Source organism: Notolepis coatsorum, assembly GCF_963971535.1.
Source record: "Notolepis coatsorum genome assembly, chromosome: 20".
NCBI lineage: Eukaryota > Metazoa > Chordata > Actinopteri > Aulopiformes > Paralepididae > Notolepis > Notolepis coatsorum.
Window position 1 is genome coordinate 8,638,501 of NC_140184.1, and position 26,853 is coordinate 8,665,353.

Here is a 26,853-nt window from a genome sequence, read left to right on the forward strand (position 1 = left end):
ATGAAGAGCTCAGCTAAGACGACGAGACATGCCGAGCACATGCTTGTTAGTAGTTCAGTGAGAATGTTTGTTTGATAAAAAAAAACGTGTGTTTTTCCAGGCCTCCCTACGGTGGTGAAACTGGTGGACAAGGAGCTGCTGCTGAGGGAGAGAGATGAGAAGAAGAAGGTAAAAGAGGAGCCTTGATTGATTTCTCGATCTGTGATAATGTCGCTTATTTATATACACTTTATACATTTTTACTATATATGACACACTGTGAATAAACACAAATATTGAGGAGTCTGGGGGACGCGGTTCAAAGGGCTTTTTGAACTCTTGATCCCCGCGGCTCTCATCGGACTATAGCTGCCCACTGCGCCTAACTGCTTCCTAATTGGTTGGGAAGGGGTTAAAGACTAAATAATTTCATTGTTTCTTTTAGTTGGGATGGGTTAAAGAAAGAAAGGATTTAATTTCTGAACATGGAGTCAATCAATTCCAAATGTATATTTTTTAGAAATTGTTGTCATCTTTCATAGATGGAAGAAGAGAAGAGAAAGAAGAAGGAGGAGGCGGCCAGGAGGAAACAAGAGCAGGAGGTCGGTCAAGGTTTCTTTTTAACATGTAAACATGGGCTATATTCACATAAATTAGTGAATTGTAAATCCGAAGGTCTGCTTTACTCCAGTGGGATGGCCAAAGAGCAAAACCTATCTGTGTTGTTTTCATGTTGTTTTCTTGCTGAATGAGTTAAATGATAAATAAATTAATCAAAAAAAAAATTGTGGAAAAGCAGTACTTTTATTCCACACCTTTCTAAAAGCTCTGGATGTATTTCAAAAAAATTATAATAATAATAAATGTATGTCAAAACATACAAATGTCATCTATAGCAGCTTTAAGAAAAAAAACATGTTAATCTGAAGAATGTTTGGTACTTATTTTTGCACGGGATGATTTGTTTTTACACTGTCCTCTGCACTTCTTTTTCTAACTTGTTTGCATTCCTCCAGCAAAAGACAAGGGCCATTGTTTTCAGTGATTGGTCATTCAGCTGTTGGGGAGGAAGAGCCGTTCTGTTCTTAAACTAATGCACATGTTTCTGTAATCACCATTTTTATTGTGATTACACACAAACATGTGATTTGATCATGTAAAGTACTCGCAAATTCACCCCAAAATCACCCCCAGAAAAACAGAATGAACATTTGCACAGAGCAAATGGTGGTCTTCAGTAAAGCTTTAACCTAGGGGCGACAGTGGCTCAGGAGGTAGAGCGGTCGTCTGGAAATATGAATGGTTACCATTCCGGCTCCTTTCAGCAGTGTGTTGTATTGTCCTTGAGCAAGACACTTAACCCTTAACTGCTCCCGAATGTGAGTGTAAAGTGCTTTGTCTAAAAGCACTATATAAATGCAGTTAATTTACCATCTAGCCTTACAGTCAGTGAATTGACTTATCTCAAGAAAATAGGGCGGAGCTTGAGTTAGGTCCATTGGTGACTGGTTAACAACATTACATTTCTAGGAAAACATATTCTAAAATCTGAAATCTAGTACTGCTACTCACTAACAAATCACTAAAAGGAACTTATCTTTGTTTGTTTGTTTTCTGATTGTACTCGTTTATTGCTCCTTTTTTATTTTAGATGGCTAAACTTGCAAAGATGAAGATTCCTCCCAGTGAAATGTTTCGCAGTGAAACTGATAAATATTCCAGCTTTGATGAAACGGTAACACATTTTAGCTCTTTTCTTTTCATATAAATCTTCTTCAGAGTTACTTGCCAGAGTAACTCGTCTTCATTTAGCATGTATTTCAATCCATAACATACATTTTCTGTACAGTGAAGGTTTCATGGCCACTCCTCAAAAGTGTCAGCTTTGAGAAATGTCATTAGAAAAATTACAATAAATAATATATAAAAATGTGGGGGGGGGGGGTAAAGAAAATCCGTTCCATGATATATATTTATTATATATTATATATGTATTTATTTATATATTTCATATTTAGACCATGTGACTATTCAAAATGTACCGGTGTCATTTTAAAGGAACTAAGTCTGTTTGTTTCTTCTCATCACAGGGTTTCCCCACTCACGATCTGGAAGGGAAGGAGATCAGTAAGGGGCAAGCCAAGAAACTACGCAAGCTCTACGAGACGCAAGATAAACTGCACAATGAGTACCTTCAGATGAGCCAAAATGGCAGCTGAGTCCATCTAGACGACCTACAGAATAGATATCTAGGCTAGAGATGCTGGGTACATCTTTTGTCTCTTCTACATCCATTGTGATCATAAAACTCAGGAAAAACAGACATAGGCAAAATTGCAGTTGACCTTTTCCGCAATAGCAGTGGATATCCGAAGGAAAGCCACAATATACTGTAGAGTTACTAACCGAAGGCCATGGTACACTGGCGAGTACACGGAAGCTTGCTTTACGCTACGGCTGCCAACCAATCAAAATAAATGATCCATTACTTTATACTGTAAAACTGTGGTAAATGTTTTCAAATAAAGACATGTCAATTAAATAATGCTCAACGTCATTGGCACATCGTGGTCATATGTTTAAGGTAGAGGAAATCAGAGTATGATGCATGATCACGTCTAGCCTAATGCATACCTAGACTGTGTACCGTCACGACGAAGGTAGTTTCATGAGTTGCCAGTGTATCATAGCCTCAACGTGACTGCAGTGGGGTCCCACTTAACCCGAGTCTATTCCACAAATTGTTCCGAAATGTATCTGACATGAAATGTTTTCTTTCATTCCTTGGTGATAGTTTCTAGTTAGGAAAAGACTGTTTCTTCACAGAGTTTTAGGACATTCAATTCATGTATCCCTACAGTTACAAAAAGAAATTATTTATAAACCATTTCTGAGTTTCTTTCTGAGTTTAATCTAATTTAGACTGCTTTATGCATTGGATTTGAATTATGGAAGTGTCACATGTGCTAGCATCACAGACATACAATTTAAATCGTTTCAACCTCACCTTTTGAAAGTGTGCGTGCAAGCCTCGACCATCCCAGCTCTTCTCTGATATTACTTGGCCTGGTCTCTTATGCACTATAGTTTGAATGATAAGATATGAAGAGGTGCCATTACTGGTTTGCAGCTATTATTCAGCCGTCCATTATGGTTGCATAATATTTTATTTTGTATTATGATGTATTGTCTTTCTGTGGTTATGTAAAAACGTGACTGCAGCAATTAGCTAAAAGCTAGATAGGACCCTGAAGGGAAATTGTGGGCAGAATTGTTTGCCACTGACTTCATATGTCATGTAGCACAAAATAATCATATCTAATATGTCAACACTGGAGGCTCTAAACGTCACTATGTCTGAACTGATACATTAGTCTTGGATAAGAATTTCTATTGTACAATATTTTTACGAATCATCTTTTTTTTATAAAATACATTTATTGAACAAAATGTAGAGGGGCAAGGACCACAGGCACTGAGAAGAATTAGCCTATATATTGCAGTCTGCATCACTGCAGAAATGTGACTTTTAGACTAGTCTTTCTTTTTCAATACAATATATTTATTAGTTTGTACTTATACATGAAATCCATAAAAAGCCAAAAACACAGAATACCAGCTCAGGTTCATTCATACATACATACATACATACACCAGATACATACACCACCAGCAGTTACAATGTTAAATCTGCAACAAAAACAAACGAGTATATCCCTGCAGCATGGTGGCTGAGACACCAGACAATATAGATCAGATAGGGTTCCCAAATAAAATTTGAATTGGTCTGTTTTTGAATGTAACATGCATGTAAGGTATTCAAATGGCACTAAGTCAAACAACACTCTGCCAGCCTTTTCATGAATCGACTCCAATAAAATGTTCTTCCTCACAGCATAAGTAAAAATACAGTATAGTCTCTTGTTTTTTTAATTTTATATCTGGTTGGGGGGCCCAGGATGAGGGACACTGGGTCCCTCTCTAGTGCCAAACCTAATAGTTTTTCTATTTCAGATAACACATTGGACCAGTACCTTTGCAGCCTGTAGCATGGCCAAAAACGATGCATTTTACGGCACATGGGTGAAAGAGTAGGCTTGAAATTATGTTGACGGTTGGGGGATTTGTACATTCTGTGTATAATCTCAAATTGTATTACTTTGGTATGATTGCAGACTGAAATTGATTTAGCATGTTTCCAGATATCTTCCCATTCTTCATCATTGATTGTGACTGATAGCTTCTTCTCCCATGTGCCTTTAACTTAAGCTCCTGTAAAGTAACAGGTGGTGCAATTTGGATAGTCTCATAGGATAGACTGACGGTATCGAATTAACCTCTTAAGCCCGAGCCCTATTTTCTGAAAATCCACCTAAAAATACATACCTAAGTAAATGGAAGATTGCTCTACTTCTACAAGGACCAGTTGCATGTTCTTGGTATCTAGGGACATCTATGGATCTCAGTGGATCTCAGGCTTGAGTAAATTGTGATGAACCAAAGGAGAATATAAATTATTTTAAATTCTTTATTTTGTTCATCTTTGACGGTGAATAACACCATGCTAAAAATGACCAGACATGAAAGATTGCCACTGAGCTCATTCAGCACATTATTGGGATCACGTGTACAAAGAATCTAAGCAAATGAATAAAGATGATTAAACAGGAGATTTTGTAGAGACTACTGAATTCTGCCATCTGGACACAATTTGAAATATGATTATAGAATATCAGGCCTATAAATTACCTTAGTATGGCCAAGTTGCACATCTATGGATCGGGCCAAATCTACTCTTTCCAATTGCAGAGTTCAATCTGGATTTATTATCACCAGCTGTGATTCACAAACCGTGAATGAAATCTACTGTAAGTACAGTTACTTTTTTATAATGTAAATATCTCCGCCATTTTTCATCAGATTGCAACGCTGTTTTTTGCTAGACGTTCACAGAAAGGTAGAGCAACTAACTGCGTTATGTTTATGGCAATACCGTTCAGGTTTGTGGGAGATAATCCCCAAAAATAAGACAAAAAAGTTAATCCAGAAGTCAGATGACTAGGGCTGGCATGAGCTGGGTAGTGTAGTCTTTCGAAATTCGAAAGCCCATTGAAAGTCCTGGGTCTCTTCTCATAGGACTACAAAAAAAATGGCGGAGCACATTTCCTAGCGTCAATATACACCTTTTTCCCACTAGATTTCTACAACTCATATTTCACTAATAACACTTAAAACCATAGGTAAACAAACTGCTGAAAATATATACTTTGACTGCTGTTTTGACACGGCTAGGGTCTTTACTATTGGCTACATTTGAAGGGAAAAAATGCAACATTAATTCATACATTCTGTAGAGATGGATTTATGGCGTGATGTCATTGTGGGTCTGGTACCGGACCCCTCGGGCTTAAGAGGTTAAGGCTACCAAGCGCCATGGCTTCCGATTTGGTCAAAGTTCCAAAAAACTTTCTAAATAAATTGATAACATTAAGTAGAGCTGGTGTTGATGTCTCTGGATTGGAAATAAATATCAACATCATCTGCATATTTGTGTTATGACGCACTTCATCAACTTGCAAGCCCTGTATAACGGGCATCAGCCTTATGGTTTCTGCTAACAGTTTGATGGCTATAGCAAATAAGAGGGGCAATAGGGGGCAGCCTTATATCATTCCTCTATACACTGGATAACTCTGATCTGAGCCCATTATTCAAAATAGCTGCCTGGCGATTGCCATACAGTACTTTAACCCATCTAATGAAATTGTCACCAAGACCAAATTTGTTTAAATAATACAATAAATAAGCCCATTCTACCCAGTCAAAGACTTTCTCAGTGTCCAAAGAAAGCACTAAACCATCAATATCTCCTTGCTGGAAAACCTGAATAACATTGAGAAGGCGCCTAACATTGTTATAGGAATTTTGCCCTTTTATGAAACCTGTTTGATCTTCTTTTATAGTTTCAGGCAAAAGGCCTTCAAGTCAAGTGGCTAGAATTTTCAAATGTATTTTCCTGTCCACATTAAGAAGGGCTATTGGTCTGTAAGACGAGCAGGACTCTTGGCATTTCAATATTTTCAGCATTCGCAGCTCTTAACACTTTGATTGCCGGAAAACGCTTTTTCACGTCATTCAGAGCCATGCTAAAGGTGCCGAGGACGCCGTAACTCGTCTTTGATATCAATATTTCAAAAATCTGTGATCGAAATCATATTTTCTTTCCGGAGCCCTGAGATGTGCTGGTGGGCTCCCACCAACTGTCTAACGGTTCGAGAGCGCCATCTGGTGGCCGATCGGCCAAGAGGGAGGGGCGCCCCAAACAGGAAGTGCTCATCCATATGAGCTCCGGGCACTCACGTCCGGTAGCCGGACTCCATCTCAACACTGGATGATCAATCGCTCGCCCTAACTCAATAAACAACGTTATTTGGACGTATATAGTATTATACAAGCTGGAAATGGTTCATCAGGATAAACATCCCATAATCGAAAACGGTCTACACCACGCTGATCGTCCAACGGCGCGAGGAAGATACGGTAAAATTCAGCGTTATTTTTTAACGTGTTCCATATAAACTGTTATGATGAACATATGACCCACACTAGATGAATGATATAACGCTGCCCACGGAATTATAAACGATCCCCCGCCCATCCGGTCATCATCAGATCATACGTAGATCATTCTAGAAGTACGTCCATTTGAAATTTTTTATATCGCCCCGATTGCCATCAAACTGTATTTCATCATCAATATAATGCATTTGGGGCTATAGATCACGTTCTGGAGAAAGCTGCAGAAAGAGATGAAAACATAATTATACATTAGACCATACTTTACTATGAATATGTGAATGAAAAAGTTTAACGTTGCTACACAATGAACAATACATATAGGACTTTGAATGGGCCCTAATAATGGCAATGTAGCAATAGAATTTAAAAAGTTATAGCCATGCAAAGAAGGGGTACTTCTCCATAGACAAATAGAGCTGGCAATCTATGGTATATCATGAATTTAACCCATGGCAATCAAAGTGTTAACTCATTGACTGCCATGCTGTTTTCTCATCTACTCAATGGCACCAGCGTTATTGACCATTTTAGCGATGTTTGCGGACCCATCGTGTGTTCTGTATTATAGCTATGGAGACAATAGTATTTGACAGGCATTGTTTATAGTCCAACATTGATGAACCAGTTAATTTCTACATACTGTAGTTTGTGCGCTATTACACGCTAAACATCGCCCCTTTCCAAAATAATCCAGTCTTTTGTCCTAGATCGCGAGATATGACGTGCTAAATGCATTATGCCCAAATCGTTCGGATTGCTCGCCTGAAACTCCAAATACTTCCAAATAAAAGGTATATACCATGTACATATGTGTCTTCACAAAATCATCAAGGGGTGGGTCGTTTTAACTCGAAACTGCGATCGTTACCAAAAGCATGTTTTAGGTCCGTAAAATACGACACTGATCGGTACAAAAACATGTTTTAGGTTCGTAAAATAGACATAGAATAGACCTTACCTAGTGGCTGTGTGGCGCAGCGGACATTGCTTGTCACCAACGCAAGAGACACCGGGTTCGAATCCGGCTGTCGGCGTTGCCTCCGGCTTGGGCCGGCCGTCATACTAACTCAATTGGCAGAGTTAGCGGGTGGGAAGTCGAAGGGTGGTAGTCTGGTCGTTGTGAACAGCGACTCCTACAGGTCGGTTGGGGTGCCTGCACAGCAAAGTCAGGAAAATGGCAGGGGCAGTGTGAGCCTCCTACACGTTACTCCTCGCCAAATGAGAGTCCGTGCTGGCAGGTGAAAAGATGTGACAGGCTGCCTCAACATGTATCGGAGGGGAAATGTCATGCAAGGCTTCTATCCTCCCTACAACCGGCCAGTGGGGGGCATATGCGAGCAACGATCAGGGGAGGGGAGGGAGAATTGGCACGAGAGGTAAGTTGGGATGGGGAGAAAAAGGAGGAGAAAAAGTTAAAAATAAAAAAGGATAGACCTTACCTTAGCCAGAAGGTACTCCAAAAAGAATAATCCCAGTGATCCCATCGCGATCGCGATTACTCATGTATATGTGTATACGGGAAACAATAGGTTTGAGGGGATAAAATCTCTGAGCGATTGCTCTGCAAGAACTCCCCCTCAGAGGGAATCAGGGCAGATACTCCCCACACTAAAGTGGCCCCACACTAAACTATCCCAGTGCAAAAGGTAGGTGATACTGCCACCTGGCAGGATTCGATCGTCATTGCAATTTTAACGTAGGCAGTGGTGCAAGGGAGATACAGGGAGGGCCGTGCGAGTGTTTAGAATGGGGATCAGAGGGAAAAGATCAAAGGATCAATACCCGAGTATAGTCGGGTTTGGGGCTCAACGGTTGGCGACAAAACCCGAGTAAAGTCGGGTTTGGCACAGAAAGAGTTAAAGTCAGCAGGAACTCATGTAAAATGAATGGTAAACATGTTAAGTAATTGTATCTGCTAGTAAATCAAATAATTATTTATAGAATTCACTATGAAACCTGTCAGGTCCAGGGGGCTCAGATTGGTGCTCTATTGATATTTCAGGCAGATTGAACTGAGAACTCTTTTATTAATTCACATGCATCTCTTGGCTGTTCAGCTGTATAGAGCTTGGAGTAGAATATGGTCACTCATGAGCTTCTTGTCATATACAGTATGTGATTACCCTGATCATCACAAATGACTGCGATTGATTGTGAATTTGCCGTTTATTTTGTTAAGGTTTGACAAATATGTTCTGGGTTTATCCCTGTTCATAAAATCTTTGCCTGAAAAATCTAAGTTTGATCTGCTCATCCTGTGTAAAAAGGCTATTTAAGGTCGATCTAACTGCAGATATTTCTCATAATATGGTAGGAGATGGATAATCGATATATGGTCTTTATTTAGCTTCAAGCTCAGCCTTTAACAAATTTTGCTCCTTAAATTTTTATCATCTCTTACTAGCTGAAAATAAAATAATCATCCCTCTAACTGATTTATTCGTTTCCCATAGTAAGGTGTGGTTATCTGTTGACCGAGTTGGAAAGAAAGGATCTAAACCCATATGAATCTAAACAGCCCAGGTTATAAAACAAAAAAACTGTGACACAAAAAAGGTGCTGTCACATATACTGTAAGTGTAGTCTTGTGAATTGTGAGTGAAATATGCCTATCTTTGTAGGGAAGTCTGTCCATGAGGGGGTTCAGTACACAAGTGAAATCTCCACCCACTATACATATCATACTGAAAACATAACTCCTGTACCGCATGACACAAGATAGTCACTGAGCTGAAAAAAAATAACAAGAATTTACGAGGCTGCACTTTATTCTTCCCTGGCACTCAAATATAGATAAAATATGAGATACTGTAGTAGTGGTATAAACGCAGTAATCTATAACACGATTCACAAGCCCCCACTGTACTATCATGTCGCTAGGTAATGATGTCACACCTATATACAGTATATCTTATATACACACATATACAGTATATACACCAATATCCAGTATTCTATACATAGACTATATGCATATAGAACTATAATACAGTATATCTTATATACATACCTATATGCAGTATTCTATACATAGTTCTATGGTTCACACGCATTACCTGTCCTCCTTGTAATTTTACATTCTCTTTCACTCACATTCTCTATACTCTTGAGAAATAAACAGCTAAAATAAAAGAGTTACTCAACATAAAGTGTGTTATAGTTGCCGTCCGCTCCCACAAACACCACAATAAACATACATCCCAGCTTGCAATCGGAATATAAACAAGAGTACTCACACATCATGAGTATTCATTAAATCAGCTTATGTCTAATTGTCTTCATTCATTTTCATCTGGATTGATAGTAATAGTCTGCCTTACCTAAGTATGTCTAAGACAACATTTGGAAAACCAGAATGTCGGTCCTAGTTTCACATTCACTGTTTTTGAAATATGTCATTTTCAAATGTTGCTTTTGCTGTTTCAGGCAAATTAATTATGTGTAACTTTTTCTCATACTGTAAAATATGTACTCCGCTAGCTACCTGCAAGCTGATCCTGTCATACTCGTTATACTGTGGAAAGGCTATTAAGGACAATCAAACCAGGTGGCAAACAGTGTTATGAATATGGTCCACTAGTCTGTGATTGCTTCATGTCCTTCTATCAAACAGTGTTATGAATATGGTCCACTAGTCTGTGATTGCTTCATGTCCTTCTATCAAGGCAGTGGCAGCTATCACTGTCCACAAGCTCTGCAAGCCTATAGGCATTTTTTGACTTTTGACAATGTGTTTCATGGGGTGGATATTGAAGAGAATCTTTGAACACATTATACATAGCATTTGATCGTTTGATAGTCATTCTTTGAATATACTTGCACATTTGAGTAGGGATACATGTAAATCCTCATAGGAATATCTGCTAAATTGAAATAAAAAAAATATGTGTGCAGAGTATGTGTGTTTTGTGGTGCTTGGTTTGGGACTTTATCAACCATTTGCCTTTTTCTCCAGGTACTTTCAAGGGCTGGTCCTTGATTAGACCTTGTTTTCCACCCGATGTGTTGCGATGAGCAAAGGTTCTTCACAACTTTGCAAATTTAGAAACCTAACTAATATTCTTGTGAGGATTGGCCCATTCCCGCCACACGCTTCAAGGTACTGTGAGGAGGATTGGCTCATTGCCGCCACACGCTTCTAGGTCAATTACCAATTGCCGTCACGCACCTGTCGTTTGTTTGTAATCAGCGCTCCAGAGCCCTTCATATACTCGGGTCTTTCTGTCAATCGTGGTTGGGTCGTTTTGGATTACCACTGCTGCTGCCTGTTCCCCCTGTTGTTGTGCCTCGTCTGTTTTTTCTTCAGGACGTCTATGGAAGTCGCCGCTGTTGTGTATCTCTATCATCCGTTGGAGCTGTGCCTCGTTGCCCGCTTTGCGCATTTGCGCTTTGGTGAGTTTTTGGAACGAACCTTTTGGATTCTCTGTTTTTTGTGTGTTTGGATAACACTGAAGATTTGCCGTTTTTGTTTTGTACTGGACTCAGCTAAACTTGTGTGTTGGTAACACTGAAGATTAAGTCACGTGTGATTGTACTGGGCTCAGCTAAACTTGTGTTTAGCGCCTAGTCTGTCGTAAACCTTGATGAAAGAAGAAGATTCCACACAATTTCATTGGTTGCCAACCAATGGAAACCGTGCATTGTTTTACGCCTTATCCAATGAAATTGGGTGGAGCAGTATTTAAAGCCTGTAATCTGGTTCGATGTTAGTTGTTTATTGAGATCATTGTCAATGTTACCAGCTATACCGTTACATGAGTTACATATGCTAACTATTTAATTTACGTGTTTCTAACTAAAAGCATCGTACGTGGCATATCAACGTTAAGCATGTCGTCTTTGTCAATTCGGCCTGTGGTAAGTATTGCAGCCCCGTATGGAGGCAGAGGAGAGATAGGAGAGGTATTGTATTTGGAGTGTATTTTGTAGAGCTGGGCCGCTAACGACGTTAACGTGCTGCGTTAACGCGATACTAGTATCGCGCGATAATATAATTAACGCAGTTAATCTAAAAAAAAATCTTTTTTTACCTTTATTTACTCAGGGTAGGTTCGCTGAGCACAGACACTCTTTTTCAGGAACGCCCTGCTTCACATTCACACAGTTCCATTCACACCTGGGAGCTGCCCAGTACAACCACAGTTGACACCATTGGCCACTGAGCAACTCCACTGGAGCAGTTGATTTGCATTGGCAGGGTTTGGCCCTGTCTGGCACCCAACGGGAAAAATATTATAGGCACTATAAGTAGACACCGCTACATAAAACAAGCTGGTCTGCCTGAGTGACTGGTGGAAGAAGGAGAAATAGAGATTGGACTGATTGAGTCAAGCCATGTCACATAGTTCAAGTTTGAAATGCTTCTTTCTGTTTTGCTCCTGAGAGTGTGCTAGATACTGTACTGTACTGGTAATATTATTTATTTGTGTTAACTTCTGAATAAAACAACTTATTAAACACAAGTACATCTTATTAAACATTATTAGCAAAACAGCTTTTTCAAACAGTCTGTAATGCATTTTGGAAACGGGAGATGGGCTCATGGTGTAATGGGCCACCTGGCCTGAGAAACATAAGGAGGAAAGAAAAAGTAAGGACTTGGGTAGAACACACATATTTTGAATGCCTTCGGCAGATTTTTTTTGAGCCATTTTAATCTAGATTAAATCCAGGATTGCAAATTAATCTATGCCCACCTCTAGTATTTTGTGACTGTTGGGAACTAGGCTTAATGTAGGACCTACTTCCAGTGATGAAGCTAAGCTAGGCTAACGGTCCAGGCGTTCCCTAAGCATGCAGAGAGATGAAAAAGGTATGTATCTTCTTGTCTAACTCCAGGGAAGATGTTAAATAAGCTAATTTCCCAAAATGTTGGAGTGTTCCTTTAAGCCTTTCTACCTTAGCATCAAAGACGATTATCTCCGTTTTGTCTTCATTTAGTTGGAGGATGTTCTGTCACATAATTTATTTGGTCGATGCACTGACACAGTGAGTCTATGGGAGCATATAGTCATCCGATGAGAGGCTATGTATAGGTATGGTAAGCTATTTCGTTTTTTTGCACAATTAGGCTGAGTGTGAGCATATAAAGGTTGAATAAGACGGGTCCTAAAATGTAACCTTGGGGTGTTCAGCTCTGATGGTGAACTGTGCTGATGCTTCAGCTCTGATGGTGAACTGTGTTGCTGCTTCATATTAGTTTGTTCAGATGTGTAATTGCCAATGGAAACAAGGTAGTTCCTGTCTTGCAGGTAGGACCTGAACCAATCTAAGACCGTGCCCCGAAAGCCCAACCCAGTTTTCTAGTCTGTCCAGTAGGATTACGTGGTCAGTAAGATCCAATGTATCCGTCTTCGATCACATGTACCTGTACCCCCCCCCCCCCCCCTCCCCATGCTGCTATGATGCCTCAATAAAGGAATATCTTATCAAAAAAAGTCAGCAGCCTAATATGTATCAATTTAGGGGTCCTTGTTCTACTCCATTATTATTGTCTTTTCTGCCTGTACCTCCCCTTTCCCCAAGGCGATTAGTAAAGGAACACTTTATTAGGGACATGACTTGACACTAAGGTTTAAATCTGCTGTAGCCTAACAAGGTGCATTACTTTAGATCACCACAAGGGGCAATCCTTGACAACATAAAACTTTGACTGCAGGGGCAGACTCATTGGCTGTGATACATTTTCAGACATGAATGTGCTGTCAGAATGAATTCAATCAATCCGTTTAATTTCTAAGATCGGTGGCTATTAGAAAGGAAATCGTATGGCAGAGGAATTATAACTTAAATGGCTGCATTTGTTTTCCTTTTCCCAAAAATTATATTTTCAGTACACAATAATATTAAAGAGGACATATTATGGAAAATGGATTTTACCTCATCTTTGAATGGATTTGACATTCTGAAATGTTATTTCAAGCCTGGGGGGGGGGGGGGGGGGGTTGGATGACAGGTTGGCCAGGGTATACGTACATCTTTGATTAACCAGCCTAAATAAGCTGTTCAGAATTGCTTCCCCTCGATGATGTCACAATGCGATGAATTAGCTTTGATGAATCAGTTGGCGGTGCCAGGAACACCTAATCGACCCAGTCTGTAGTCTTGGAGGCGCATTAGCCAGACAGGGACGGACATCATTCACTAAACATTTGATGTGTGCTACACCCACCAAAAACAGCTTGTAGGAGCCAAATTCTATGGTGAAAACGTTATCCGTATTGCCCCATTAGACATATATTAATAAGCACAAAGACGATATGGAGACTTACCTGGTCTACTCCCCTTTTTTCCCCATGTTCCCCGGCAACCTGCGGCTCCGAGGCCGCATGCGGCTCTTTAGCCAATCAGCTGCGGCTCCCTGGCCCCACAAATTATTTAATTAAAAAAAAAAAAAATTAAATAAGGGAATGACTCAAAAGAAGCTGCATAGTTCAGGGTTTTATTTCAAAGTAGGTCTACAGATGCCAGTGTTTTTTCTCCTTTTCTGTGTTTTATTTCAAAGTAGGTCTACACATGGTAGTCTTTTTTCAAAGTGGACTACTTTTTATTTTATAAATGTTCCACAAATAAGGGAAGGACTCAAATATACCTGAATAGTTCAGGGTTTTATTTCAAAGTCGGTCTACAGACACCAGTGTTTTGTCTCCTCTTCTGTGTTTTATTTAAAAATAGGTTTACACAGCCAGTCTTTTTTCTCCTCTTCATAAGAGTTTGAGGTTTTCCTTTGTTATAACAGGTAAAAACAGCAATAAAAAGTCAAAAATGTTCTTTTTGTTGCTTTATTATTCCATTAATGCAACAAACAGTGTGCTATAAGTCAGGGCCGTGGGAAGTCCGCAGGAAGTGGGGGTGCTGAAATAAGTGATATAATAATAACGTCATAGGTTTACCACTCTGGTAAACCAACACTCTCGTTCACTAGAGGAGACCACTGCCCAACTCCGCGCTCTCACGCTCAGCTCTGCGGATACACAGCCCAGCCTACCCCACCTGTTGCGCCCCCGTACCAGAACGCTACGACGGGGACGTCTCTAAATGTCGTGCCTTTATTTTTCAATGTTCACTAGTATTCGGACAACAGCTGCACACTTTCAAAGTGATGCATCTAAAATCGCTTACCTGTCGGATCTGCTCAAGGGTCCTGCGTTAGAATGGGCGACAGGCAGCTCTCCACTTCAGTCAGTCGTCCCTCTGCAATTCGTTCCCCGCATACATGATCGCCGACATGCAAAAGGTCTTCGACCACCTTCCCGGGGGCTCGGATAGTTCTGCTGGCTTGTTCACGCCAGGGAAACCGCAGATATATGCCTTTACTGGCTGCGAATGTCGATTTCGAACACTGGCTCCCCGCAAGGTTGCGTTTTGTCTCCCCTTTTATTTATTATGTACACGGACAGCTGCAGATCGCTTCATGACCAAAGGCATCTGGTTAAATTTTCAGATGACACTGTCCTGGTATCCCTACTGCAGCGCTCCGAGACTGATCATGGACCTGTACTTCACGACTCTGTGAAATGGTATGATGAGAATTACTTGGACCTCAATGTCTCTAAGACTAAGGACATGATAATTGACTTCAAACACAACTCCGATCATCAAGCCAGTGTAGCTAGTGTAATTCACGACGAGGACGTCCAGATTGTTGAATTGTACAAATACCTGGGAACTGTGTTTGATTGTAAACTGAAGTTCAACTTAAATACAGAGTCCATTGTCAAAAAAGGTCAGCAGAGGATCTACCTGATGAGAAAGCTGAACTCTTTTAATGTTAGTGCGAAGATCCTGAGCACTTTGTATAGTTCTTTTATTGAAAGCCTCTTAACTTTTTCTTTTATCTGCTGGTTCAGTTGCCTATCTATTAAAGATAGGAACAGCCTATGCCTACAGTATATTGTGAAAGTGTGGTCCAAAATAATTGGAGTAAAACAGAGAGACCTATGTTCTCTCTGGATGGACCAGGTGGTCAAGAAGGGGACGGGCATCACTAATCAACCCCTCCACGCTCTGTCTCAGCGGTTTTCGCTGTTGCCTTCTGGCCACCGTTACGACGTTCCACCAAGTAGGACCAACCGTTATGCCAAATCTTTTGTACCCTCGGCTGGCTATCAGACTTTTAAACACAGACGGTAGTAAAGTAAGTGGCCTTTTACACTTAGTTGTCTGTTTTTACTTTAACTGGATTGTGTATTGCATGGAATGTTGTTGTTGCCGTGCTGTCATTGAGATGTTTTTGTTTTTGTTGTTTTTGTTACTCGTGAAGCTACAAATATGAATTGCCCCACGCGGGATCAATAAAGTTGTCTGAATCTGAAATAAATACACGACTCTGCTCCACTGACTCGGTTCTGGAGCGGCTCGCCATTCGCCCAATTTCCCTCGCTATCCCTTTTTAAATCCCCTCCTCATTGTCTGTTCTCTTTGAGGAAATACAAAGTTTGTGTGTCAAATGTCTTTGTTTACATACAGATCATTCATTGTCATGTATTATGCCCTTTTTTCCCATTTGCAAGTTATATCCTGAACGCAAGTATCTATATTGTAATGTTTAGAATTACGGTAAGCATATATGTAAGTATATTGTCAATATAATGATTATAAGTTATCCTGAGATGATTTCCAGAATGTATTGATTAAATGATTAAATAATACATTAATATTATATATATATATTTTTCCCATGCAGTCAGGCCACTGAACTTAGAAGCAGGATATTTCACTTTTTTTTTTTTTTTTACAATAATTTGTGATGCCATCACACACTGGCATTTAAGATTTAACTTTTTGAAGTTCTTTGGGAACTTTTACAGTAAATGGTCATTGATTATATTAGTTTTGTCTTTCCTGCTAATAAAGCAGCTCGGCCAAGACCCGTGTGTGTGTTAATCTGCATGACAAATAAAGACTTCTTCTTCTTCTCATACATTTAAATGAGACTTAATGGGATTTTAGGCGTATAGTGGACTCTCTGTCAGAATACTTATTAACACAATATGGGATATTAATTTACTTCTGGGTGTTATTCAAGTCCAGTCCCTGAGGGTTCAAAGAAAATATAACTCGTCACCCTCCTGTCACTATAAGTGAAAGTACACATAAGTGCGATTTCAGTCGATTTTTCCTCACTGGAGTCAATGGAGAAATTGGACAGGAAAAAGCCATTGAAACTGCACCTATCTGTACATTCACTTATATAAACTACACATCCATCACTTATATCAACTACACATCCAATACTGTGTTTAAGTATTCTTTTTTTTTTACCTACTTTTTCTCCTCATTTTTTCTTTTTTTTTAATCTACTTTTTTCTCCCATTTTCTATTTTTCTCCCATCCCAATTTCGTATCGTCCAATTCTATCCTCCCCTGTCTCGAACGCTGTTAGGCCATGCCTCCCACAGGCCGGCTGCAATGTGGACGAAGCCTTACATCACGTGTCCCCTCCGGTACTCGAGGAAGCAGCCGTCGCATCTTTTCACCTGCACAGCGCGATCTCTCAGCGGCGGGGGTCTGCGTGGGAGGGACACGCCGCCCCCGTCGCTTGCTGATTCTGCTGCGCAGGCGCACCAACCGACCTGTAGGAGTCGCTGTCCACAACGTCCGATCCCCACCCATCAGCTTTCCCACCCCTAACACTGCCAATTGTATTAGTATGAACGACCAGCCAAGCTGGTAGCAATGCGGAGAGCTGGGCTCGAACCCAGCGTCTCCTGCATTAGTGGCGAGCGCCTTGCCCACTACACCACCTAGCCGCCCTTCTCCTCCTTTTTTCTGTGATTTTCTCCCATCCCTATTTTCCTCTCGTGCCAATTCTCCCTCCCCTGTCCTGATCGTTGCTCGCATGTGCCCCCCACTGGCCGGTCGTAGGGAGGGTAGACGCCCATCACATGTCCCCTCCGATACATGTGGAGGCAGCCAGCCACTTCTTTTCACCTGCCAGCGCGGACTCTCATTGGCGAGGTGTAACGTGTGGGAGGCTCACACTGCCCCCGCCATCTCCTGTCTTTGCTGTGCAGGCGCCCTGACCGAGTCGCTGTTTACAATGACCAGATTACCACCCATCGACTTCCCTCCCGCTGACTCTGCCAATTGAGTCAGTATGACGGCTGGCCCAAGCCGGAGGCAACGCTGACAGCCGGATTCGAGACTGGTGTCTCTTGCGTTGGTGACAAGCGCAATGTCCGCTGCGCCACCCAGCCGCCCTGTGTTTAAGTATTCTGATGGAGAGTCCACTGTCTGTACAATGTACACCCTCAAATCCTATTAAGTCCCATTCAAATGTAGCTTATTTAGATACCAGATACTTTAATCAAATCAAATCAAATGTATTTGTAAGGCCCGACAACACACGTTAATGTCCCCATGGGCCGGACAAGTCTTCTTTAAACAAGTCAAGAAGAAACATAACAATAAGTCAAGAACAAAATAAGAACACCATAAGGTCCAACAAATTTTAAATAAATGCAAATAAATGAATGCAATGTGAACACTCCCAGACATACCCCGCGCGAAGGTAAGGAAAAACTCACTAAAACCTAACAATAGGGAAAAATGCACCACAGGCAGTGTGAAGGAGAGAAACCTTAGAAGGGCCATTCAAGGGGGGATCTCCCTTCTTAGATGTCGGTGATAGTAGTGTTGCAGACTGACAGTTGGTAAGCATGCACTCATGTGTGTAGTGAAACACAGATGAGTGCATGCAATAGCAACTGAACATTTTGAAAAATTAAAGATAGAGCTGATGGCGATAGCAACTGAACATTTTGAAAGATTAAAGATAGAGCTGATAGCGAATCTATTTGAGGCACAGGGGTGGCGCAAAGAGGGTCGCATCCTCCCCGTCTTAATCACGGGACGTTCAACACTCTGGTCATCGCTCCGAGACAGGGAGATAGGGGGCGGCGCAGAGAGGGTCGCAACCTCCCCGACATCATCGCGGGACGTCCAGCACTCCGGTCACCACTACGAGACCGCCGGAGACAGGGAGACAGGAGGGCACGCAGCGAGGGTCGCATCCTCCCGGTCTTCATCACGGGACGTCCAACACTCCGGTCAACACTCCGGGACAGCACACAAATGCCACACAACTATGGTTTGTGGTAATGGTTTGCGGTACAGCATGTTATTTAAGCACTGGGACATCAACATGGAACATCAAACGCCCCCCTCCCACCTCCCAATCCCCACAATAAATACATAAATACATACAGGACAGTCACATATAACAAGTGTCAAGTTAGTGTCAGTTCAATTCAGTTCATGTTCACTTCAGTTCGGATGCTTGCCCGTCTGTGCAAGGGGGGGGGGCGGGCCAGGGTGTAGTGTTCGGACTGCTGTGGGGGAAAAAGCTGTTTGTGAAGCGTGTGTGTCTGGTTGAAATTGACTTGTAGCGACCTGAGGGCATGTGCTGGAATAAGTGGTGTGCTGGGTGGGAGGGATCGTTGACTATTTTACCAGAGCGGGTGACTGAGATGGTTATAGGCAGTATGGGTGTTTTCTATGGCAATTTCCAAGCGTTGGCAGGGGTGTACAAATAAATTCTGGTCCCTTTGCACATGATTTGTCTCTGGGCTCCCATCCACGACTCATATGAATGCACCCCTAGACAATACATTTTTTTTATTGACTTTACAATTATACAACACGCACATCCATAGTGGAAATAAGGGTGGCACTGTTATTTCCTTAAAATCTGTCATGAAAGGACAATTTTGCTTAAGCTTCAATAGCCTGCACCTTTTTTAACTTAAAGAAAACTTTAGTCAAGCCCTCCCCCAGCTTGGGGCCCTGGGTCATCAGTTCCACTCCCCTGGAATTTCTCAGGATGCATATAATTATGACATGCATGTTTTTGAGAAAAATTATTATTTCTTGATAAAAAAAAAAAAGTATTTCTTCGAACAATTTCGATAAAATTAAAGCTAAGAATTCTCTCATATTTTGGGTGTAAAATTAAGCTGCTAAACAACAGACAGTTGTGCAGCCTTTTGTTTGAATATTTAACCAATAACTTTGCAAGGCACTATATATCTAATACACACTGTATATAATATTAGAATAACACCAACTCGGGCGGTCAGGTGGCGTAGCGGAGATTGCGTTCGTCACCAACCCCGGAGACGCTGGATTCGCCTGTTTGAATCCAGCTCACAGCTCCGGGGTTGTCACCAGCTTGGCTGGCCGTTCACACTAATACAATACACCTATCTCAAACCCTGCCCCTTTTCTTGATCCTCCAATCACAGCTGTCGCTTACCTCGGACAAACTTTGTTTGTACGAGGAAGTCCGAGGTAAGCGACAGCTGTGATTGGAGGATCAAGAAAAGAGGGCAGGGTTTGAGATAGGTCCATTGGCAGTATTAGAGGGTGGGTCCGGGTCGTTGTATGCGACTCCTACAGTTCGGTCGGGGCGCCTGCTAAGCGCGGATAGGATCTAAGGGGGGTAGTGTGATCCTTCCACACGTTACACGCTCTCAGTGAGAGTCTGCGCTGCCAGGTGAAAAGAAGCGGTTGATTGGCTAGACGTGTGTCGGAGGAAGCACGTGATAGCCTCCACTCTCCCAGACCGACTGTGGGGGGTAAGTGCGCAGCGACCAGGAAGGGGATTGGGAATTGGCATAACGACTAACATTGGGATGGGAGAAAATTGGAGGAAAAAGGAGGGGGGAAAAAGATAATAAAAAAAAAAAAAAACAACACCAACTCATGTTATCCTAACTATGCATACTGTATGTATATAAAATAAGCTTCTTTCTCCATTCCATCAATCAATTGTAGCCCTGTTAATGGTTTGCAGAGCCCTCAAGTCTTTCAATTCACAACACAAAATGACATTCTTATTCACAACTCTTTTCAAATGTAATTTATTTGAGTTTAATTCAATTATCCTGATACAGAGAGTAATTTACAACAGCACTTGATGGGATCACTATTCCCCCATCTTAAAAAAAGTGTTGGCCCTATTGTAAACACTACAATATCATTATGTATATAAAAGGGGTGGGTGTGATGGGAAGACGGCTACTGTATTTTACTAAGGTTCAGAAAAGCAAACCAGAATAGGTTGTTTAAATTAGAAATAAAAAAGGAACTCTATACAGGTTTCTTGAAACAAAGCCTAGTTCATTTCACATCAAACACCAAGCTGGAATTCATTCATAGAAAACTCTGACATGTATCCTGTTGGCTATTGACCCTATTCACCCTGTTCCCCGGGTGGAAAGGAATCCCATCCTCAGCATAACATGAGAGCAAAATTGCCGCTGTGCTGCGAATATGCTACATTTTTACCATTTTGGTAATGTCACTCTGAAAATGAAATGCACAAGTTTGCCTGTTGTTTCTAAATGGAACTGATTGACATTTAAATCAACAACTGCCTCGTCACAACATGACCGGCGCCTTGCATGGAACCACGTTCTGCTCCTACTCTTCCGCTTCGAAGACGCCAAGGTTTTGAAGGATTAAGACAAAAACGTGAGGCTTAACGTATGTATGAGCAAGTGTGTGTGTGTGTGTGTGTGTGTGTACATGTATGCAAGTGTGTACATACTACATGGGCACGTGTGTGTATGTGTATGTGTATGTGTGTGTGTGTGCGTGTGTGTGCGTGTATCACAATTGAATGGCTACCGTTGCCGGTAGGACTGTTTTTATTTTATTTTCAGAAGCGACCGCGCAGCAAGAACATGAGGAAGAGCGCGCTGAGGAGAATGCAGAGGGTACACACCGTCGGGACCACTATCTCCGTTACCATCTCCATGTGGCTTATGAGGGGGTCTGAAATGGACACGGAGAACAGAATCACGTTGATTTTTTTTTATTTGCCAATGCAAGGAATGCACATGGATCTGCCTCGACGAGAACGGTTCCACACATCAACTGACAGTGTAGTACATACACAGCTGACACACACATGGTACCATGACTGTACAGGATCTCATAGGACAATGCAAGAACACAATACTAAACATATTACTCAACATTATAATATATAACGTTTAGTACAATATACATTATTTACATATCCCTATCAGGGTTTAGCAACATGGGAAGTGAAACAAGTGTCTAACAGAGTCAGACCAGTGTACCCTGAGGCAGTAATACTGGTTGCATGGCTACAGTTTAAGTTGTAAGTGTTGTCCTGTAGCACAGACATGTTTCCTGAGACTGTAAGCAGTAATAATTGATAGTAATGAATACGTCACCAATCTAATCTTCAACGCAAATCACTGCTGCAGCAGCATCCATCTCACACAGCAATATTTCATTGGTTGTACCTAAACCTCATCATGCACGGGCCAAGCCTTTGGCATTCCTGCATGTTCCTGATTTTCCTGGGATTGTCTTCTAGCTGGAGGGGCGAAACAAAGAGAAACCCTGTTAAATGTCGGAATAACGAACCAGCCACAGAATTTTCCTTTGTTTGCCCCCACGCCCCCCCAGCTAGCTCATCCCTCTGGTGTAATGCTGTGGTGTAGTGTTGGTGTGGTGCTATGGTGGTGTGGTGTAGTGTTGTGGTGCTATGGTGTAGTGTTGTGGTGCTATGGTGGTGTGGTGTAGTGTTGTGGTGCTATGGTGTAGTGTTGTGGTGCTATGGTGTAGTGGTGTAGTGTTGTGGTGTGGTGCTATGGTGTAGTGTTGTGGTGCTATGGTGGTGTGGTGTAGTGTTGTAGTGTTGTGGTGCTATGGTGGTGTGGTGTAGTGTTGTAGTGTTGTAGTGTTGTGGTGCTATGGTGGTGTGGTGTAGTGTTGTGGTGCTATGGTGGTGTGGTGTAGTGTTGTGGTGGTGTGGTGTAGTGTTGTAGTGTTGTGGTGCTATGGTGGTGTGGTGTAGTGTTGTTGTGGTGTGGTGCTATGGTAGTGTGGTGTGGTGTAGTGTTGTGGTGCAGTGTTGTGGTGGTGTGGTGTAGTGTTGTGGTGTGGTGGAATGGTAATGTGGTGTGGTGCTATGGTAGTGTGGTGTGGTGTAGTGTTGTAGTGTTGTGGTGGTGTGGTGTAGTGCTATGGTAGTGTGCTGTAGTGTTGTAGTGTTGTGGTGTGGTGCTATGGTAGTGTGGTGTGGTGTAGTGTTGTAGTGTTGTGGTGGTGTAGTGTTGTGGTGGTGTGGTGTAGTGTTGTGGTGGTGTGGTGTAGTGCTATGGTAGTGTGGTGTAGTGTTGTGGTGGTGTGGTGTAGTGCTATGGTAGTGTGGTGTAGTGTTGTAGTGTTGTGGTGTGATGCTATGGTAGTGTGGTGTGGTGCTATGGTAGTGTGTTGTAGTGTTGTGGTGCAGTGGTGTGGTGTAGTGTAGTGTTGTGGTGGTGTGGTGTAGTGTTGTGGTGCAGTGTTGTGGTGGTGTGGTGTAGTGTTGTGGTGGTGTGGTGTAGGTTACTGACCTGCAGCTAGAAGCTGGTTGCTGTTAGAGCAAGTCTCTGTGGCTTTTCTCTTCCAGCTTTCCACCTGCAAAAAAAGGAAAAAGAAACTCTAATAAAAAACTCTAATAATATTGCTATTTTCATCAAGAAAATGTTCTCTTCCATAATGAAGCATGTTTCTAGTCTTCACTGTGAGGTAAATGGTGCATTTATATAACAGCTTTTATCCAAAGCACTAGGGGGTTAAGTGTCTTGCTCAAGGACACTTCGACACGCTGCCCATGCACAGGAGGAGCGGGAATCGAATCCGGTAACCTTTCCGATTACCAGACGACCGATCTACCTCCCGAGCCTGACTGTCGCCCCCCCGCACCGTGAGGGACTACTTTACCTCTCTCTGGTTGGGGAACCCATTGGAGCTGATGATGCGCTTGTAGTACTGAACGGAGGCCTTCGGGTAACGTGGTTTGTTCTTGCTCCTGAAGTCCACGTAGTACAGGCCGAACCTCTCGGAGTAGCCCTCGTCCCACTCAAACTTGTCCAGGAGCGACCAGGCGGTGTAGCCCTTGACGTTCACCCCGTCCTTGATCGCTGGAGGAAACGGGGACGACAAAAGGGAGACTTCTTTCAGTTGCCGTGTCGTTTTCATTTAGAAAGTGAGTTTAGTAGGAGAAAATACAATTTTAAACATCAGTTTGCACGTACCACACTTAAACAGATGTGTCCTTCAGTTATTGGTGTAAAGTTATGGAATTCTCTCCATAGCGAGCTTAAGGGATGTAACAGTGTTTATCAATTCAAAAAAATGTATAAAAAAAAAAATTTAGTCAGTATGAAAATCAAAATGTGATCTGAATAGTGAGATCTTTTTTTTTCTCTTCTCTTTCTTTTCTTCTTTATTCTTTATTATTATTATTATTATTTAAAAATGTTTTGTTTAACTGTGGATTGTGTTTCTTTTATAATGGTATAAATGATTATTTGTGTAAATAAGGTTATACGCCGACCATTAAGAAAATACATGTTAGTTTAGGATTAAGGGGCAGGTAATTATAAGATTTATTCTTCTTCCTGCTCCTTTTGTCCATGGAATGGCTATTTATGATTTTTTTAATGAAGAAACTATGATTGTATTATTCCATGTGGCAAATAAAAACTCTGAACTGAACTGAAATAAAGACAAACTAAATAGCTCAAATATTGGCCCAAGCTCAGAAGGTCCCACTGCAATATATCTCCCACCACAGCAATGTGTTCGTGTCCGACTCTTACCACCTAACCTGCACGACTACAATGTATAACGTATGACTTATATCACGCCAGTTAGGGTACCTTATGTATACTGCACCTGTGTATACTGTATACGTTACTTACTTATAGTATATATTGTGTTATTGAGCACATTTATTGTAACATATAATATAACTGATAGGGCATACAGACCCTCATCTGCACACCTTTGATTACATTGCTCATATTCTCATATTCAGAGTTAATTATATGGTTTACACTGCTTATTTTTTTTTATCTTTACTATAATTCTATTGCCTATATTTATGTCTTCTACTATTACCATGCCCACACCTGTACCTCCCCCCCCCCCCCCCCCCTGCTGCTATGACACCCGAATTTACCCAAGGGGATTAATAAAGGAATACCTTACCTTATCTTATTTGACCTTATCTTATCTGATCTCACACAGCACAGGGGTTGTTCTTACCCTTCAGCATCTCGTTGATGTAGTCCTTCAGGTACAGCATCCTCCAGTCGTCGCACAGCTCCGTGCACAGCATCTTCTCCGACACGCCGTTCTCCGTCACGTAGATCATGGGGTTTCCGTACTGAGTCTGTCAGAGAGACGTGATATTTTTGTTTTATTTCCACATCGCTTTCTTTTTTCTTTTAGATAATTTTTATGGCGTTTCTGATTTGTTAACCAAACGCATTGCTCTTGACCTTTTGTTTATAATTCCTTTTTTTATTTTATTTTTTAATGTTTTTTTTTATGTTTTTTTTTATTTGTTGTTATGATTGTTTGGTTTGACGGAACAAGATACCGTGATTTTTTTGGAGGAATATGGAGAAGTACATGTTCAAAAATAAACTTTTCATTCATTCATTCATTCATTCATTCATTCATTCATTCATTCATTCATTCTTGTAACTGGTAACAGCTCCTGAGTCACTAAGACCATAGAGTATAGAAGATACATCTCTGACGTCAATCTGAACAAGAAAGTTTCATTAACCCTTTCACTACCACAGGACAGAAGGTTAACCTTTCTGTAGTGTGGTTGTGAAAGGGTTATTAACCTTCTGTATTGTCGCAGTGAAAGGGTTAACCATTTGGTAGTGTGGTAGTGAAAGGGTTAACATCTTGAATGCAGTGAATGTGTGTTTTTTTTTCCCTTATAATTTTAATTCGTTTCTCGTTTTTGGGACCTTGACGAAGTTCAGCAAGCGACGGAAGCCCCAAGGAACAGAATAGAGCCATTCTGATCCAGGATCAGGCCAGCGGGGGTCAACCAGCTCTGCCAGGTCGCGGTCAGTGAAGTAGCTGTTCGCTCCACCCGACGGGTAATTCTTCTGGGTGATGTAGCGGGTGGTGAAATGGCCGATGCCCAGGAAGTCACAGGTGCCCTTTATGTAGCTCTTCTCCTGGGAAGAGAAGACGGGCAGCCGGGAGGAACCCAAGCCCTGCTGGGCGCTTTTCCTTCCTGTAGGCGGGACAAACATTTGGATGATTCAAGATTCAAGATTCAAGATTGTTTTAGTTTTTTAGATCGTCATGTGCACAGTTAAACAGACAGTTTGCCGTACAATGAAGACGCACTTCTTCAACCATTATCTGAATTTTTTTATTAATTAAATAAATCTAACCCTAACTAACCTTACTGTCATGCACTAATAAACTAACCTACACTGTAGCACTCAACACTTTGATGAACATTGTTACTCAGCTGATAGAGTTGTGCCCTTCCTGATGACTTGTCGTACAGAACTTGTAAGTCGCTTTTGGATAAAAGCATCAGCTAAATGACTAAATGTAAATATGTAAATGTGAAAAATGTAAATCGTTCTTTGCTAGTCCGCCCCTTCGCACAAAATCACACAATACTTAACTAAAAATGTTTACAATTTAAATACAAGCGAGTGCTAAAAAAACAAGGTCAAAATAGATCTTTTGTTTTTAAAGGGTATAAGATATATACAAGGCACAGTGAGTAACATTGCACGTTCCGATTCAGTGTTTACAATAATAATAATAATAATGGATTGGATTTATATAGCGCTCTTCGTGACACCCCAGTGACCCCAGAGCGCTTACAGAGTCCATTATTTGTTCATACACAGTCATACCGGTGGTGGTAAGCTACAATTGCAGCCAGAGCTGCCCTGAGGCAGACTCACGGAAGCGTGGCGAATAATCATCGCCTACGGCCCCTCCGACCACCACCAACATTCATTCACATGCATACACATTCATACGAGGCAAGTAGGTTAAGTGTCTTGCCCAAGGATACAACGGCAATGGGATGGACATGGGCTTGAGCGGGATTCGAACCACCAACCCTTCGATCATTGGACGACCCGCTCTACCCCTGACCCATTGTCACAATATAAAATGGAGGTGAAAATGGGTCACAGCAGCAGTTAGAAACTGTCTTTAGTGATTCATAGTTCGGGGGAAGGGTGACAGTGAGGTCACAGCAGCAGTCTTTTATTATTATTATATTATCGTTGATCCCTTTAAAAACACAATGCAAGCTTGCAATAATTAGTTAGGACGAGTTATTGACTTAACCCTCAGAATCTGCAGTGGTTCGTTATAAAGCTTTGTATATACATACATACATACATACATACATACATACATACATACATACATACATACATACATACATACATACATACATACATACATACATACATACATACA

At 41.4% G+C, this 26,853-nt stretch overlaps 2 protein-coding genes across 4 annotated transcripts in view; one reads left to right on the plus strand and one right to left on the minus strand.

The window, feature by feature from the left end:
* The window catches only part of cars1 (cysteinyl-tRNA synthetase 1), a 64,036-nt gene extending 59,325 nt beyond the window's left edge, over positions 1 to 4,711 (plus strand). For both annotated transcript variants that reach the window (XM_084337317.1, XM_084337316.1), the window contains 4 exons: positions 101 to 168; positions 522 to 581; positions 1,631 to 1,714; positions 2,070 to 4,711. In XM_084337317.1, coding sequence (XP_084193443.1) covers positions 101 to 168; positions 522 to 581; positions 1,631 to 1,714; positions 2,070 to 2,198 — 341 coding nt within the window. In that variant the 3' untranslated portion in view covers positions 2,199 to 4,711. The remainder of the gene's footprint in view (positions 1 to 100; positions 169 to 521; positions 582 to 1,630; positions 1,715 to 2,069) is intronic.
* Positions 4,712 to 20,464: 15,753 nt separating this feature from the next.
* The window catches only part of LOC311247399 (lactase-like protein), a 12,087-nt gene continuing 5,698 nt past the window's right edge, over positions 20,465 to 26,853 (minus strand). Inside the window, exons 8-13 of one of the 2 annotated variants that reach the window (XM_084337793.1) lie at positions 25,356 to 25,630; positions 24,634 to 24,760; positions 23,305 to 23,504; positions 22,935 to 22,998; positions 21,837 to 21,910; positions 21,212 to 21,336 (exon numbers count right to left, since the gene is read on the minus strand). In XM_084337793.1, the coding sequence (XP_084193919.1) occupies positions 21,837 to 21,910; positions 22,935 to 22,998; positions 23,305 to 23,504; positions 24,634 to 24,760; positions 25,356 to 25,630 (740 nt within the window). In that variant the 3' untranslated portion in view covers positions 21,212 to 21,336. Of the gene's footprint in view, positions 21,337 to 21,836; positions 21,911 to 22,934; positions 22,999 to 23,304; positions 23,505 to 24,633; positions 24,761 to 25,355; positions 25,631 to 26,853 lie in introns of both variants that reach the window. The other variant, XM_084337792.1, reaches the window with a different exon arrangement.